General features: G+C 41.6%; 1 protein-coding gene across 4 annotated transcripts in view; it reads left to right on the forward strand.

The window, feature by feature from the left end:
- Positions 1 to 3,937: 3,937 nt before the first annotated feature.
- The window catches only part of LOC131458291 (uncharacterized), a 28,754-nt gene continuing 17,482 nt past the window's right edge, over positions 3,938 to 15,209 (forward strand). The window contains exons 1-5 of one of the 4 annotated variants that reach the window (XR_009240076.1): positions 3,938 to 4,146; positions 6,307 to 6,441; positions 11,497 to 11,553; positions 12,978 to 13,101; positions 14,834 to 14,890. Coding sequence is in view for 3 of the 4 variants with exons in the window: in XM_058627262.1 (XP_058483245.1) it covers positions 12,983 to 13,101; positions 14,834 to 14,890 (176 nt within the window). In the remaining variant the exon portion in view is untranslated. The remainder of the gene's footprint in view (positions 4,147 to 6,306; positions 6,442 to 11,496; positions 11,554 to 12,977; positions 13,102 to 14,833; positions 14,891 to 15,209) is intronic. The other 3 variants (XM_058627260.1, XM_058627261.1, XM_058627262.1) reach the window with 3 other exon arrangements.

The following is a 15,209-nucleotide window of genomic DNA, read 5'->3' on the forward strand; positions in this document are numbered from 1 at the left end:
CTCCAAGTCCTTGAACGATGTGTCCATACAGTAGACTGATTCAGCAGCAGAGGTCACTTCTGCCTGCAGAGAATAATAAACACATCAGAGCTTCTCGCAAGACATCGGGAAACAAATATTACTTTATTCGTTAAATAGTGAGGAGAGCACTAATATCTTGAGCAGAGAGTGACTTCACACTTTGAGGGTTTTTATCGGGGACTGTTTTGTTCGTTAGTCTGGCTGTTGCATTTGAGTTGTGCGGGAAATTGAATTGGAATTCACTTCAGTCATCCAATTCAATAAACGACACCAAAGTCAATAGCAGAATAAGCTGTTTGGCATTGGCAGAGAAGATTTAGCAAGTAGTTTTTCATGCGTGCAACCCACATACTGAACCCTGCAGCTCATCCCCGCTCATATATTTCTGTGTGTGTGCCACTGATTAAAAAGTAAAAGTAGCCGGAGCTTCAGTGGCGGTCTTAATCTGCCCTCTGCTAAATTTCTCTCATATGCAAATAGTAAGTAACTGTTAAGATGAGCTGCAGCAACAATCCTTCACTTCCCTAATAAGTCAATTGGAGTGACTGAGCGTCGTTATTCATCGAGGGGTCGGCTTGCCTCTCTGATCTAATAATGGCTTATGACAGTCATAAGTTATGTGGCTGCAGATGATAATGATTCAGTTACTGTATGTGAACAGACATTTTTAGCTCTCAGCATTTTCACCAATTAAAGTCACTAATTCAGGCCAAGTGCAGGGGTTGATGCCCCCTGCTGCTCTGTCTTCAGAGAACAAAAACGTCTCTTTTTTCCACTGCTGCTGACTTTCATGTTCATCACTTCTCAAGTTGAAAATGTAATGCCTTCTCGTGTAACACATTTAAGTTTTCATTTGGGGGTTTTCTTTTCAAATATGTGACAAAATTAGTCCTAGAATCATTTATTTTAGATATCATTGTTAAACAATTTAACATAGAGACTATTTTCACAAAGGGTTAGCTCGACAAAACAGTACTGGTATTTGCATCACTCAACCTGCATGCATTCATGTCTTGCTTGTGTGTTTGTTGGGGTGGATTAAATCTGTGGTACAAATACATTTTACTTACTTACTTTCTCAGACTGGGGCCACACGGTGGTGTAGTGGTTAGCACTCTCGCCTTGCAGCGAGAAGACCCGGGTTCGAGCCCCGGTTGGAACAAGGGCCTTTCTGCATGGAGTTTGCATGTTCTCCCCGTGTGTGCGTGGGTTCTCTCCGGGTTTTCCGGCTTCCTCCCACAGTCCAAAAACATGCAATGTGGGGATTAGGTAAATTGAACACTCCAAATTGACCATAGGAGTGAGTGTGAGAGTGAATGGTTGTTTGTCTCTATCTGTGTGTGGCCCTGCGATGGACTGGCGAACTGTCCAGGGTGTACCCCGCCTATCGCCCGATGTAGCTGAGATTGGCACAGCACCCCCCGCGACCCTCTGGTGGAGGATAAAGCGGTAGATGATGACTGACTGACTGACTTTCTCAGACTGGGGCCACACGGTGGTAGAGTGGTTAGCACTCTCGGCTTGCAGCGAGAAGACCCGGGTTGCATGTTCTCCCCGTGCGTGGGTTCTCTCCGGGTTTTCCGGCTTCCTCCCACAGTCCAAAAACATGCAATGTGGGGATTAGGTAAATTGAACACTCCAAATTGACCATAGGAGTGAATGGTTGTTTGTCTCTATCTGTGTGTGGCCCTGCGATGGACTGGCGAACTGTCCAGGGTGTACCCCGCCTATCGCCCGATGTAGCTGAGATTGGCACAGCACCCCCCGCGACCCTCTGGTGGAGGATAAAGCGGTAGATGATGACTGACTGACTTTCTCAGACTGACTACTCAAATATAGATTTAGACTCATCAAATATAGACTCATGAAACAAGACCAGTTTTTGGGGACAAGGTATTATTTATCCTTGAATTATTTGTGTTCTAAAATTCTATAAAATGCACACACTATATGTATTGGGCCACACCTCCAAATCAGTGAATTGGGCTTTAATTCAGTCCTATTTCCAGGTGTATAAAAGCATGCTATAATAATAATTATTATTGTTATTATTATTATTATTATTTTAAAGAATTGGTAATTCTAAAGACATTCTAAATAGCTCTTTAGAATTCCTAATGTAGTTCTGTAAAAATGATGCCACTTTTGCAACAGGTCAGGCTTCTCTACCTGGCAGTCCAAAATCATGTAGGAAGAGTGGACTCAAAATTAGAAAATTTAAAATGGGACATCATAAAAGCCCCTGTTGGTGTAACGTGTAGGTCAACCGATACCCTTGTCTGTCTAACTTCCTCTGCAGATTGAGGTATCTTTTCCTGCAATAACATATATTGCCCACTTGGAGGCAGTGTAGGCCAAGTTGTTTCTGATTCCAAGCATCTCCTCCATGGCACTAATAAATGCATTAATTGCATACAAATAACCTCTGTGTTGAATAACAGTGAACAATATAGTCTCAAGGCACTGTACATAGTTAGGCAAAAACATTTTCAATATTATAGGAAGAAACCCAAACAAATCACACAATGAGCAAGAATTAGGCATCAGTGGTGAGAGAGAAAAAACGCCCTTTTAACGGGAAGAAATCTCTGACTGATTCAAAAATGTGCAACCATCTCCCTCGACCAGTTGGGATGAAAGGAAAAATGGGGGACAGAGGAGAGCTGGGGGCAGAAAAGGAGGGAGAGAAGGCGACAGAGGAGAGAGACCAGGAGCAGACTTTAACAGTTGTATTAAGTTATAGGTTTAGACAGGACAATAACAATAATAATAATAATAATAATAATAGCCTCAAAACTAGATCTGGATCCTGCAGCCTACAAGATGAGGACAGAGAGAAAGAGACAGGAAGCAAAGGCACAAACTAGGCATGATGATATCCTTTGCTGAAAAACTAGAGGGGATACATTCAATGCATTCTTTCAACCACCAGGGGGCATGATTCACTTTCACTCTGGCTTGGGAAGGTTTCCTCACTTTAGTTCTGCACCAAAGCTTGCTGATTGGCCCACATTCCCACATGGGGTTGAGCAGTGACCAATAGAGTTTCAGCTGATCAGGGGCTGTTGCTAAGGCACTTCAGAGGGGGAAAACAATCTGTCAGCAGTCTGCTTCCTCCATTTCCCTCTCACACTCCTGTGGCTCCTCATCAGCGCTCTGCCAGTGTCTACCTCTGACTGTGCACTCAGTCCACAGCTCTGTCTGCTTGTTATTGGCTGCTGAAGAGTGAAATGAGCAAAGGAGTGAGTGAGTGAGTGTTTTTTGCATTGTGAACCACAAAGGCAAGGCCCTCCCTCATCGACACAGAGCTTAGCCCCACCTCCACTTGTTATCCTGTCATTTGACATTTGAGCTCAGCCAACACTTGCAGCCCGTCTGTCACCAGTTCACTCACTTCCTAGTTGAGGCACAAGCATAAACCGCTGTATCCAGCTCCATCAAGGCCCTCAGAGAAAAGGGGGGGGGGGCATCGTGTGCACACTTCTTACTGATTATTTGCTATTTTATTTTGACTCTACACAAGCTTTTTTCGTAAGTTGTGAAATAACACGTCGAGTGAGGGATTGGCACACAGTGAAAATGTGCGAAGATCTGTGAAAACCGACAGTGGCGGTGGCAAAAAAAGAAATATGTATCAGCTTGAAGATATTCTGTTACAGCTGTAGAGAGATTTAAAATATCTTCTCTTCTCTACTGTACTGGACGTGTTCCAAGTTTCACTTACACACACATACACACACACTGAGTGAGAGAGAAATACCCCCTCCACTCCTCTCTGTCTGCTATTTTCCCCCTCCTCCTGCCTCTTCTTGTTCACTGCAAAATGAGAGAGAGCGAGATAAGCCACTTTGCCCACTCATTGGTCCATTTCTTGTGATTGGCAGCCTGTCAGCCCGCCCCTGCCCCTGCTGGTCTCTGCACATGGATCAGTCTGCGATGAGAGCCTCAGCATCAGGGGGAGAGTGTAGAGTGTGGAAACAGGAAGAGGAGGAAGAGGGAAGAAAGGAGACAGAGGAGAGGATCGGGTGAGACGAGGTGGTGAGGAGTGAAAGGAAGGAGAAAGGGGAGCAGAGAGGGGAGTGTGGAGCAAAGACGGAGAAGACAAAGCAAGAGGTAAAAGCTGAGGTGAGCAAGTTCATGTGCCTTGTGCTTATGGCTGCATGGAAATATACTGCATGCATTGTAGAGTGTTAGAGAAGAGAGTGTGTGTGTGTGTTTCTCCTGCTGTTTGTGTTTGATACTATTTGTTGATTTTTTTTTTAGTGTGTGTGTGTGTATGTTCTGTGTCCTTTTACAGAACGATCCAAACATGCTGCAGTGTGTGCGCCTGCAGACTGTGCTGCACTGTTAATGCATGAAACACATACACACACATACAGAGAGAGAGAGAGACAGTTCCACAGAGATCGAATGCAACCACAGTTGTAAACCAGCAAGTTCCCCTTCACTGCATTCACCGTTTCATATTTCTGCACGGTCTGCACGTGAGCACTACAGGTCTGTGTGTGTGTGTGTGTGTGTGTGTGTGTGTGTGAGAGTGAGGAGGGGGTGCTCACGTGTGTGTATGTTGGTGGGAGGGGTACAATAGTGAGGGGCTTCAGTGCAAAGAGTGCAAAGACTCAGAGTAACGCCTTAACTGTGTCACATACAGTATGTTAAGTTCACCTCAGTTCGTTGACACGTTCCTAGTCGGAGAGAGACCTTTTCACTTTGTTGTGTTTTAAAAGAGTCAAGCGACTCAAACGTTTGTTTGACTCACGGACAGAAACCAAATGGACTCATAAGAAGAAAACAAAAGAACACCTGGTTTCTGTCACTAGCACGCTGCATTAACTTGGTGTATCATTTCTAGGTTACCATTCCTCACACATGCCAGGTCTCTCTCACACACACACACACACACACACATAAGTAGATTCATTGCTTTTCAACCTGCTTCGTTGTCTTTGTTTAAAAAAATGCACAGTTTGTGTTTTTTCTTTTGTAAAATACTCCCCTCTTTCTTGTCCATGACCTTGCCTTGGTACGTTCCAGTTCCCCCCTCACAGGGCTGTGCTTTATGGAGTATACCCCGAGAGAAGCTGAGAGGGAGAAGGGGGATAGCGTAGCAGAGAGAAGTGGGGCTGCAGGGATACTATTTTTAGAAAATGTGATTGATATCCGGCTCATACTGTACTTTCCTTTCTCTGTGATAGTGATGCTATTTCAGGCCTGCATCCAATAAAATCATGCACGTGCATGCATTCATGGTGGGTTGTCCCAGCATTATGTGTCTGTCTGCACGCTTCTCACTTCCCCTCCATCTGTTCCCTGCATGCTTCTGCCCCTCCTGTTAGCAAGCTTAGGAACCACCAGAACAGGCTTGGTCTCTCCGTTATGGTGTAGGAAGCAGGATCCTTCCTACATAGACACACACGCATACACTCGTGAAGTCTCAGTCGGGGATGCACGTCTGCAGTGGGTCGCTGCAGCTGTAGCAAACATTTTCTAAATGGTGTGAGATGTGACAAACTGTTGATTTGTTCAGACGATGGCACACATTGTGAGTGTGTTTAAAGACATGAGGTGCTTCACCATTCAGAGAATGATTTTATTCAGCTCACAGCACTGTAAATGCAAATGGTGCCCAATCCAAAGAGGAAAAATGAAAGAAATGAGGAAATATACATTAAATCTAATGGGCTCTCTCCATTCACTTCACTCTCCTCTCCTCCACCCCCCTCCTCTTGCTGGCTCACACACGCTAACACTCCCCTCCTCGCTTGAGGCCTTGCTCCAAGCTCTGGACTAAATGATATCATCGGTTGCCAGGGATACAGGGACACAGCGTGCAGAGAAAAGGGAGGGTGAGGCAGAGCTGTGCACGTAGCCTGAGAGGGAAAAGAAGGATGCTTGTATATTGGGTGTCAAATAAAAAGAAAAGTAGTGAAGGCTGTATGTGCATTGGGGGGGAGTCGTGAAGAGGAAAGACAGAAGAAAATAAAGTCTGTTGTCAAAGGTTACTGGCCCATCCTTTCGCTCCCTTCTGTCTCACATCTCGCTACACTCTCTTTGTCTAGAGAGGCTCACAATTGCAACAGTGCATGTGGGATGCATGTGACAGCATGTGTTGCAGGAGATGGGAGGCAAAAATAGAGGCAGAGTGTAGCAACAATACCTGAGGAATGGAGCTGAGATACTGTCCTTGGTTTAAAAACAATAAAACCCTTCTGTCTTGTACATGTAGGCACCAAATATCTGGTATTCCCTCACTGTCTCCACTGTGTGTTTCTGTGTGTTTGCCAGTGTGCGTAGGATGAGCATGTCTATTTAAAGGGATCGGAGAGTTCACCGGTCTGCTGTGTCTAACTGACGGCATCATCAAAATTTGGACCAGAGAGTCGGTCTCCCCCGGCTATTCTCTCAGCACACTATTGCAAGGTAAGACTGGTGTCAGTGAAACCTAAAAAAAGTTGTGAGGACCAGACATTCAATTCAGTTCAATTTTATTTGTATAGCACTAAATAACAACATACATTATCTCAAGGCCCTGTACATAGTAAGGCGGAAACCTTTACAATATTATACCCAAAAATTCACACAATACGCAAGCACTAGGCATCAGTGGAGACAAAAATAAAAACTCTGACAGAACCAGACTCAAAATGTGGAAGGAAGAAGAGAAGGGGAAAAAAGAGGGAGACGAGGTAGAGACAGAAGAAAGAGACCAGGAGCAGATATGTACTGTACCAGTTGTATTAAATTATAGACAGGACAGCTCTGAGTCAGTTATGGCATGTTTATAGTACTACAATGTCATTGAAACATGCAGTAGCATAGATTGTTGATACAAATTCAACTGATATAGATTTTAATTATATAATAAAAATGATGGCAATACTACTACTACTGGTACTGAAAATAATGGCCTTGAAACTGGATCTGGATCCTGCAGCCTGCAAAATGAATACGGAGAGAGGGAGAGAGGACAGGAAAGGAAAGCACAAACTAGATAGAGAAAGAACAAGGTTAATGACATGTAATAAAGTCATATTCATAGCCTGAGTGTGAGTGTGCCACAGAATTTGCCCAGCAGTCTAGGTCGATAGCAGCACAACTAAGATGATTCAGGTTTCCCTTGAACCAGCCCTAACTATAAGCTTTATCAAAAAGGAAGGTTTTAAATCTAACTTTAAATACAGAGAGTGTCCGCCTCCCAAACTGACACTGGGAGCTGGTTCCACAGGAGAGGAGCCTGGTAACTGAAGGCTCTGCCTCTCATTCTACTCTGGGAACCACAAGTAAGCCTACATTTTGGGGTCCAAGTGATCTGTTGGGAATATAAGGAAAAACTAGTTCTTTAAGGTATGAAGGGGCCTGATCGATAAGTGCTTTGTATGTGAGGAGGAGGATTTAAAATTGAATTATTAACTGTACGGGGAACCAGTGTAGAGAAGAAAAACACTGGAGTGATATGGTCTCATAATGTCCTCACTCCCTATGGTTTACGGAGAGAGATGTCTGCCCCTTTTTCCCTGTGGGTGCCTCTCTGGGATTTGAAAACAGAGACATCAGGAATCAGACCTTCAATAAACATATCACTTCCATCTGCTCTTTCGTGGTCTTCCTGGGAGAGATGCCGGGCTCAGTCTGTAGGCCAATGCAAAATAGATGCCAAAAAGGGATCTCACCACCCCCAACCTAAACCTAATTCTAACCCTAACCCTTAAAACCAGGACTTAACTAAGCCTCAAATCTTTCCACTAGCGCAGCTCAACGGTGTCTAGACAAGTCTGATTGAAGACCTGAAAACCGTGTAGTATGTACCAGTGGTACCTATCACAGTGGTCTAAGACACTGCAGTCTATTGATTGATCGACAGCGAATAGTCAATTCTGTCTCACTCGTTCTCCTTGTCTACCACTGTATCCTCCACATGAGGTTTGCGGGGTGCTGGAGCCAATCCCAGCTGACATAGGGCAAAAGGCGAGGTAAACCCTTGATAGGTCACCAGTCCATCGTAGGAACATCAATGACTCTCACATTCACACCTACAATCATATTGTGTCCAATTAACCTAATCTGCATGTTTTTGGACTGTGGGATGACACCTGAGTACTCGGGGAGAACATGCAAACACGCAGAAAGGCCCTTGGTTGAAGCGGGATTCAAACAGGCTGCCATCTTGCTGTGAGGCAACAGTGCTACCCGCTACTTTGCCCTGTTGGCCTCAGTTTACATGCATGTTAAAAGTCCGGTTTTAGTCGGACGAAGACAATAATTCAGTTTTATTAATGTCATGTAAACGTGTTTGCCTGACTATAATCAAGTGAGTCTTAGTCGGACTAATGTATTTGGATAATGTGATTCATAGTCTGATTGCTCCTGCATGTATACACTTAGTCGGACTGGAATCATGATCAATAATCATGATTAATATGTACAACAGGTACGATACATAACCTCGATCCATCTCACTATTCATCTCACTGTTTGCTTTTTTCTTTGATTTGATTCAATAAACACTAGCTTTTAGAGAGAAACAGCACCACCATGAAAAACTGAACAGGTCTACACAATAGGCTACTGACTGTGGTGTATGTGTTGCAATTTTTGAGATGTTTCCTCACTGTGAAGCAGACAGAAACAGAAACAACAGAAACCCTGTGCACGTGACTGCTGAGTTCCAGATGTCTCGCATGACCCCAGCACACATGGGTTAAATCATGGTTGTGTAGAGTCTGAATTGAGCTGCTGTTGACTGACAAGGAGGCTCTGTGGTAGATGGTTTAACTGTTGTGTCCGTGGTCTTGCTCAGTACTGTCCAGTGTTAAAAACATGGCACGGCGTCCCGTCTTGTCTGGGAATACAAATGGTGCTGAGAATGAATGAGGGTGAAAGGATGGACAGTGGTGTGATGGAAGCAGAGGCTGTTGTTTTGGGACCTAAATCCAAACATGGCAAATTTACGAATAAACTCAAACTCCACCAAAAGCAAAGAAAGCTTCACAGCAATGCAACATATGGTCAGCAACACAATGTTATCCTAAACTACAGAACTGCAAGAATTTATTTGTTACATAAAAACATAAATTTCAAAACAAAAATAAAATTCTAATCTCATATTACATTAATTTTTTGTGTATTTTATGTTTAATGCAGCAGACTAGAGACTAGAGCCTAAGGCAACAGCTGTCTGGCTACAGCTGCTCTAGCAACGGGTTGGAAATTGATGTTCAAGATGGCTACTCATTTTAACACATTCAGAAAAGTTATTATTACAACTCAAATCTCAGATCTACAAATGTCTATGTCCATGTCTCGAGCTTACAGGCATCTCTTTTACTATTGTGATTCAATGGGAAAATTACTTTTTGGGCTGCATGAGTATTTTTTTGTCGCAGTACCATAAGTGGCCACCATTTTGAAAAATTGGTTGCAAGGAAGGCAGAGGGGGCGGTGCTCTATCCAGCCCTTATAATACATTCATGCTCATCGCGGCCCCTCGTCTTAGCCCCTTACGTTTTGTTTCAAGTAACAAGAAACGGAGACAACTGAACCGTCTCCACAACCAAGGCTGCAGCAGGACGTTTCACAAAGGTAATAATATTTTATATTTTTCTGTGTGTATTTTCTGTATGCTGTTAGAATCCTGAACACTGAGGACTTACTGGTGGTGCCACTCTCCCCTCCCCCCACTCTGACCTCACAATGTGTCTATGTGTAAGCTTCTGCACTTTACATTGAAAGTGTCCGTTTGTTTTGGGTTTTTTTTAAATATCTTTATAGCTAGCTGGTGGGACTGTGAGAAAGGTCATTGTGTTTGCCTTTATGAAGAAATCATAATCTATCATTTTGAAGTCTGCAAGTGGTCATTTTCAATTACAGTGAGTCAGTCTAATCAAATGTAGCTCCATTTTGTTAAATCCTGGCTGTAACTATAATGTTACTCACCAATTTACAGTAATAAGACCACTCTTTATTTAAATTATTAACAAAATCTATTAAAAAATTATTATTCCTCTCTTCTGATTGGTTATCTTCCCAAGTCATCCCGCCCCAACATTTTTTGTCTAGTTTTTATTCCTTGACGAAAGTGTCAGTAGAATACTGTCAGCATTTAACTGTTCTATAACATTGTCTCATCCTCTTCTCAGGTGTGATTGACATCTAGCTGTCAGCTGATCACAGCTTTATCAGCTGGTGCTGGGACTATTTGGGTAGAAGTGTCCAATATGTCGGCATTCTTCCACCCCGTGACTGGAGCGGGACACATGGCAGGCAACCACTTCTCTGGGATGGGGGTCTTCAGCAACCCTTCAGCAAAAGATTCTCGGTCCTTCATGACCTCTCCGAACAGCAGCCTTTTTTAAAGTTTTTAAAAACACAATCGTTGTAAATAAATATTTCTCAGCATTTATACAAAGTGTTTTTGGTTTTTTGTTATCAGAAAAACTTTTAGTTGACTATTGGTTATGTATGACGCCGCTGCTGTACCCACTCTAAAAACTAATTAAAACGACCTAATTTCAAAAACAGTAAGTCAAGAAAAAACAATAAACAAGATAAAAACTAATGAAAAATCCAAAACCATTGTAACCTTGACTCATAGATCCAAGGTGACTCGTGGATCCACAGCATGTCATCTTCACTCTGCCTCGTGTGCTAATTGTGTGGTTCTTCAGTAAATCCAAGTAAGGGGATTTTAAATACTGAAGTCACAATATAACAATTTTGTACTGAAAGTGAACTTGCCAATGATGAGCAACAACTTAACTTCATGTTAGAAAACACCGGCCAAAGGCATGAGTGGCAACCAATGAGTGGCAACCCCACCCACTATGGAAGAGGATGAGGGCCTCATGGGAAATTTTTTTAAAACAAAATATTTCAGGCTACTAGATCTGACTTTTATCTCAAAATGACTTTAATCCCAGAATTCTGTCATTTTTCTCCCAGAAGTCTGACTTTAATCATCTCACCATGTATATAACAGTTAGCTCTAATTCTATTCAATACAGCCCCAGAATATACAGGACAAGTTGAATTTCTCACACAACCAGCGTCACCCGAACACCTGACCTGAGGTAATTGTTCAGTACTCGGTGGGAAGCCGATTGTGCCTCTGAAAGTTTGTGTTCTTGAGGAGAATGAAACACATCAAAAGGTTACAGAGGCGTAAAAAATGGAAGATGGATGTTGTTTTGAAACGGCACGGGTGTCTCCTTTCTTTCTGAATATTAAGAAATCTTGACTTATGGAGTGATTTTATAGCAGCACTTCTTTTGTGTCCCCTTTTTTTTCGTCTGCCCTGTGTTTTCATCACTGGATGGCCACTGATTGTGGTGTCTGCTGGGAAACAGTGATTAGAGAGAGAGAGACTGAGTGCACAATGAAAATATGGCTGTCGATGATATGATCACTGAACAGATACATTGCACCAAAAAAAAAAATCATCTACGGATGCTATTTCTCAACCCTGTGTCTTTTCCACAGGCTGGTTTTTGCTCTCAGGTGTGAAGTGGAGGGCCTCCCAAACACAGACCAAGACTGGTAACTACACGTTTTGTTTCTCTCTCTCTGATAACATTATATGTATATGTATGTGTATATATATATATATATATATATATATATATATGTATGTGTGTATATATATATACATACATGTATGTATATATATGTATGTATATATATAGCTATATAGCTATTTATGTAGTGTTTTTCCAGTCTCGATGACCAGTCAAAAGTGCATTACATGACAACTATGCCATTCATACCCATTCTGTATTTCTATCACACACCATGCCCATTCACATGCTACCTGCACAGCTGTCAGGGTTAAGTGTCTTGCTCAGGGACACAGCTCCATATAGACTAGTGGAGCTGGGGATCGATCCCACGGCCTTCCAGTTGACAGACAACCTGCTCTGCCACCGATCCACAGCCTGTTAAATTGTTACTGAAGGATTTCAATTGCATGATTAAGCATTAAGGATTGATTAAGGATTCCTAATCCTTTTTTTTTAAGTCACTGTGCGTAAGACTTTTTTGAATCAGTGTAAAGCTTCTCCTAAAGCCGTAGTCTGCAATTTACATGACTGCCTTGGAAATTACTAACCAATATATTGGTTTTATCAGTTGGAAATGTAGCCTTCGCCTACTCCTCCTACTACACCATCTTTTTATTTTTTTTTGTAGACAACTAAAGTAATAGATAATAAAAACAACAACAACTAAAAACAAATCATGGACTTGAGCTTTGATGTTGCCACTCTGCAAATTATAAAGCTTGCCATTGTCTTAAAGTTGCAGTGGGCAGGACTGATGGAAACATAGTTGTTGATTTTCAACTGAAGGTTTTTAAAATACTTTGCAATCATGGCTCTCTGGTCCAAGCTCGTCTCGTCATATGACAACAGATGGATGCAATTGTTTCATATGCAACAGAAGACCTGAGACAATCTCACCATCTCTGAAACTCTCTTCTGATACCAACACGTCTTTTATTGCATTTATAGTCCAACTCCTTTAATCTCTTTCTTTCTTGTGGGATTTTTGGGAGCAGAGGGAGTTTTTGTCCATGCTGGAGTAGCAATCATTCCACCACAGGGACCTGTATGCAGAGTAGTCATAGAGGAGCAGCCAATAAGAGCACCTGCTCTCTCTGACCTGCACTTTGATTGGCCAAAGCCTCCCTTGCTACTACATGATAGTTTGAGGCTATAAAGGGGAGCAAAAGTTTAATACTCTCTCATATCACTTGATTAATATTATGCTAAAATGTTATTATGGAATTATTGACCAGTTATGCAAAACAGATCCTCTCCACTGTACCCTTTATGGATTGACTGTCTGTGGTAGCATCGACATCTTACATTTTATGTCATCACACTTCTTTCAAGGAGTTTTTTATTTATTTATTTGGTGTATTTGCTTGTTAGTTTATTCAAAATGGGGAATTATGTCTGTTTCAGGCTGCATGTATCACCCAGCAGAGCTGTACTCTGGCCGCAACACATGGGACTCCTATCCAGCTGGAGGACCTAACAGAGGACAATGGGCTCCTGTGAACAGTCACCTCTGGAGCCACACAAACAGGTCAGTCTAGGTGCTATAGTATAGTATAGTCTAGGTGCTATAGTATAGTATAGTATAGTGTAGCGTAGTATGGTATGGTATGGTATAGTATAGTATAGTATGGTATGGTATGGTATGGTATGGTATGGTATAGTATAGTATAGTATGGTATAGTGTAGTATAGTATGGTATGTTATGTTATGGTATAGTATAGTATAGTATGGTATAGTATAGTATAGTATAGTACAGTACAGTACAGTATAGTATAGTATAGTATGGTATAGTATAGTAAGGTATAGTATGGTATGGTATGGTATGTTATAGTGTAGTATAGTATGGTATAGTATAGTATGGTATGGTATGGTATAATATGGTATGGTATGGTATGGTATGGTATGGTATAGTATAGTATGGTATGGTATGGTATAGTATGGTATAGTATGGTATGTATGATATGGTATAGTATAGTATAATATAGTATAGTATAGTATGGTTTGGTATAGTATAGTATGGTATAGTATAGTATAGTATGGTATGGTATGGTATGGTATGATATGGTATAGTATAGTACAGTATAGTATAGTATAGTATAGTATAGTATGGTATAGCATAGTATAGCATTGTGCATTTATTTACTGATCATGCATCTTTAGTTTAAACACCACCTGAATATTTTAAGGTATTAAAAGGGCAGAAGTTTCCTCCAAAATGATTTCAAGTCAGTGGGAGTGGATAGTGGAACACTTTGAGAGCTGAACTCCCCACAGTGACGGTCATTTCAGTGGGGGGGGGGACCCCTGCTTTTGTTGTCTGGGTTGATTTATAATGAGCACCACTTGGGGCTGACTGATTAACATGTGATGAGCATATTGAGGGAAAACTCCCACTTCAGTAGCGAGCATAAATAGAGTGTAATTAAAAAGCATGACTGTGGTGAATGGTACTTCTTTTAACATTTCACCAGCCGTTATTAATTATATGGTTATAACACAAATATAGCTCATATGTGTGTTTGCTTCTGCCTTAGAGACATTTGTGACTCTGGTTTGGATTGTATGACTCAAAGGAGACTTGTCTCTTAATAATAATAAGTTATCCTGACAGTTACAACGATGACAGGTTTTGCACAGAGCAACTGTACAGGGCTGTATGCCAACCATCAATATGCAAGGTTTCATTCAAAGCGAGTGAACTAATATGAGTTATTGAGTTATTAAGTTGTCAATTTAAAATGTTCAATAAGGTCACCGTGACAACACAGCTCACATACAGGCAAAGACCTTTATTGGGCTACGTCTCAGTTGCAAAAGAAACGTGGTTGCCGTGGTAACATCAAGTGTTTTTTTTTTTACAGTTTTGAATGAATGGAGAAACGTCTGTCACTTTATATCAAGCAATTCAATTGACAAATTCATTCACCAAGTGTGAAGATGGGTGGATGAATTTAAAAAAAAAAGAAGATTTCTCGTTTTGGATATCTATAATAGTTGATCAAAGTTGCTTCGGTAGAACTTATATGACTTGAATTCATGTCTTATTCTTGGGTGCTATTATCTCCTCTGAGCTGGAGAGCCAATGAGGTGAAGACACAAACACACAGGAAACGAAAGAAATGGCCAGAGGCCAAGCAAATCTGGCTCCAGCCTGACTTTGTGTCAATAGTGAGAGCGGCTATCAGATTTATTATATCATCACACAAACTGCATCATTACCTTGAGACAGTAGATTGACTTTTTTTTTTTTATCACTCAAGATGCCAAGGAGGACGCAATCAATCACATAATCCACCACCAAGCCGTCTTTATAACAGGTGAGTGGAACTCAGCTTTGCAGGATGGATGGTTGGTTGAATGGTTGGTTGGATGGCATTGCCATGGGGAATGTTCCATAAAAATTCTGCAATTAAAAATGAACTTGTTACATTAAAACTTTGCCTACTGAGAGAAGTGAGTCTTTAGAGTACTTTAGCGTTACCAAAAAAAAACCCACATTATACATGTTGTTTTACAGTCAAGACTGTGTGGTTGCAAAAAGTATAAAAAAGTGTCAATTCCTGTCAGATGTTATTTTCTTGTGGCAAAAAGGTAAAGAAATAAACAGTAATGAATGACTTCTTTAAAAACTTAACT

Source organism: Solea solea, chromosome 4, assembly GCF_958295425.1.
Source record: "Solea solea chromosome 4, fSolSol10.1, whole genome shotgun sequence".
NCBI classification, from domain to species: Eukaryota; Metazoa; Chordata; class Actinopteri; order Pleuronectiformes; family Soleidae; genus Solea; species Solea solea.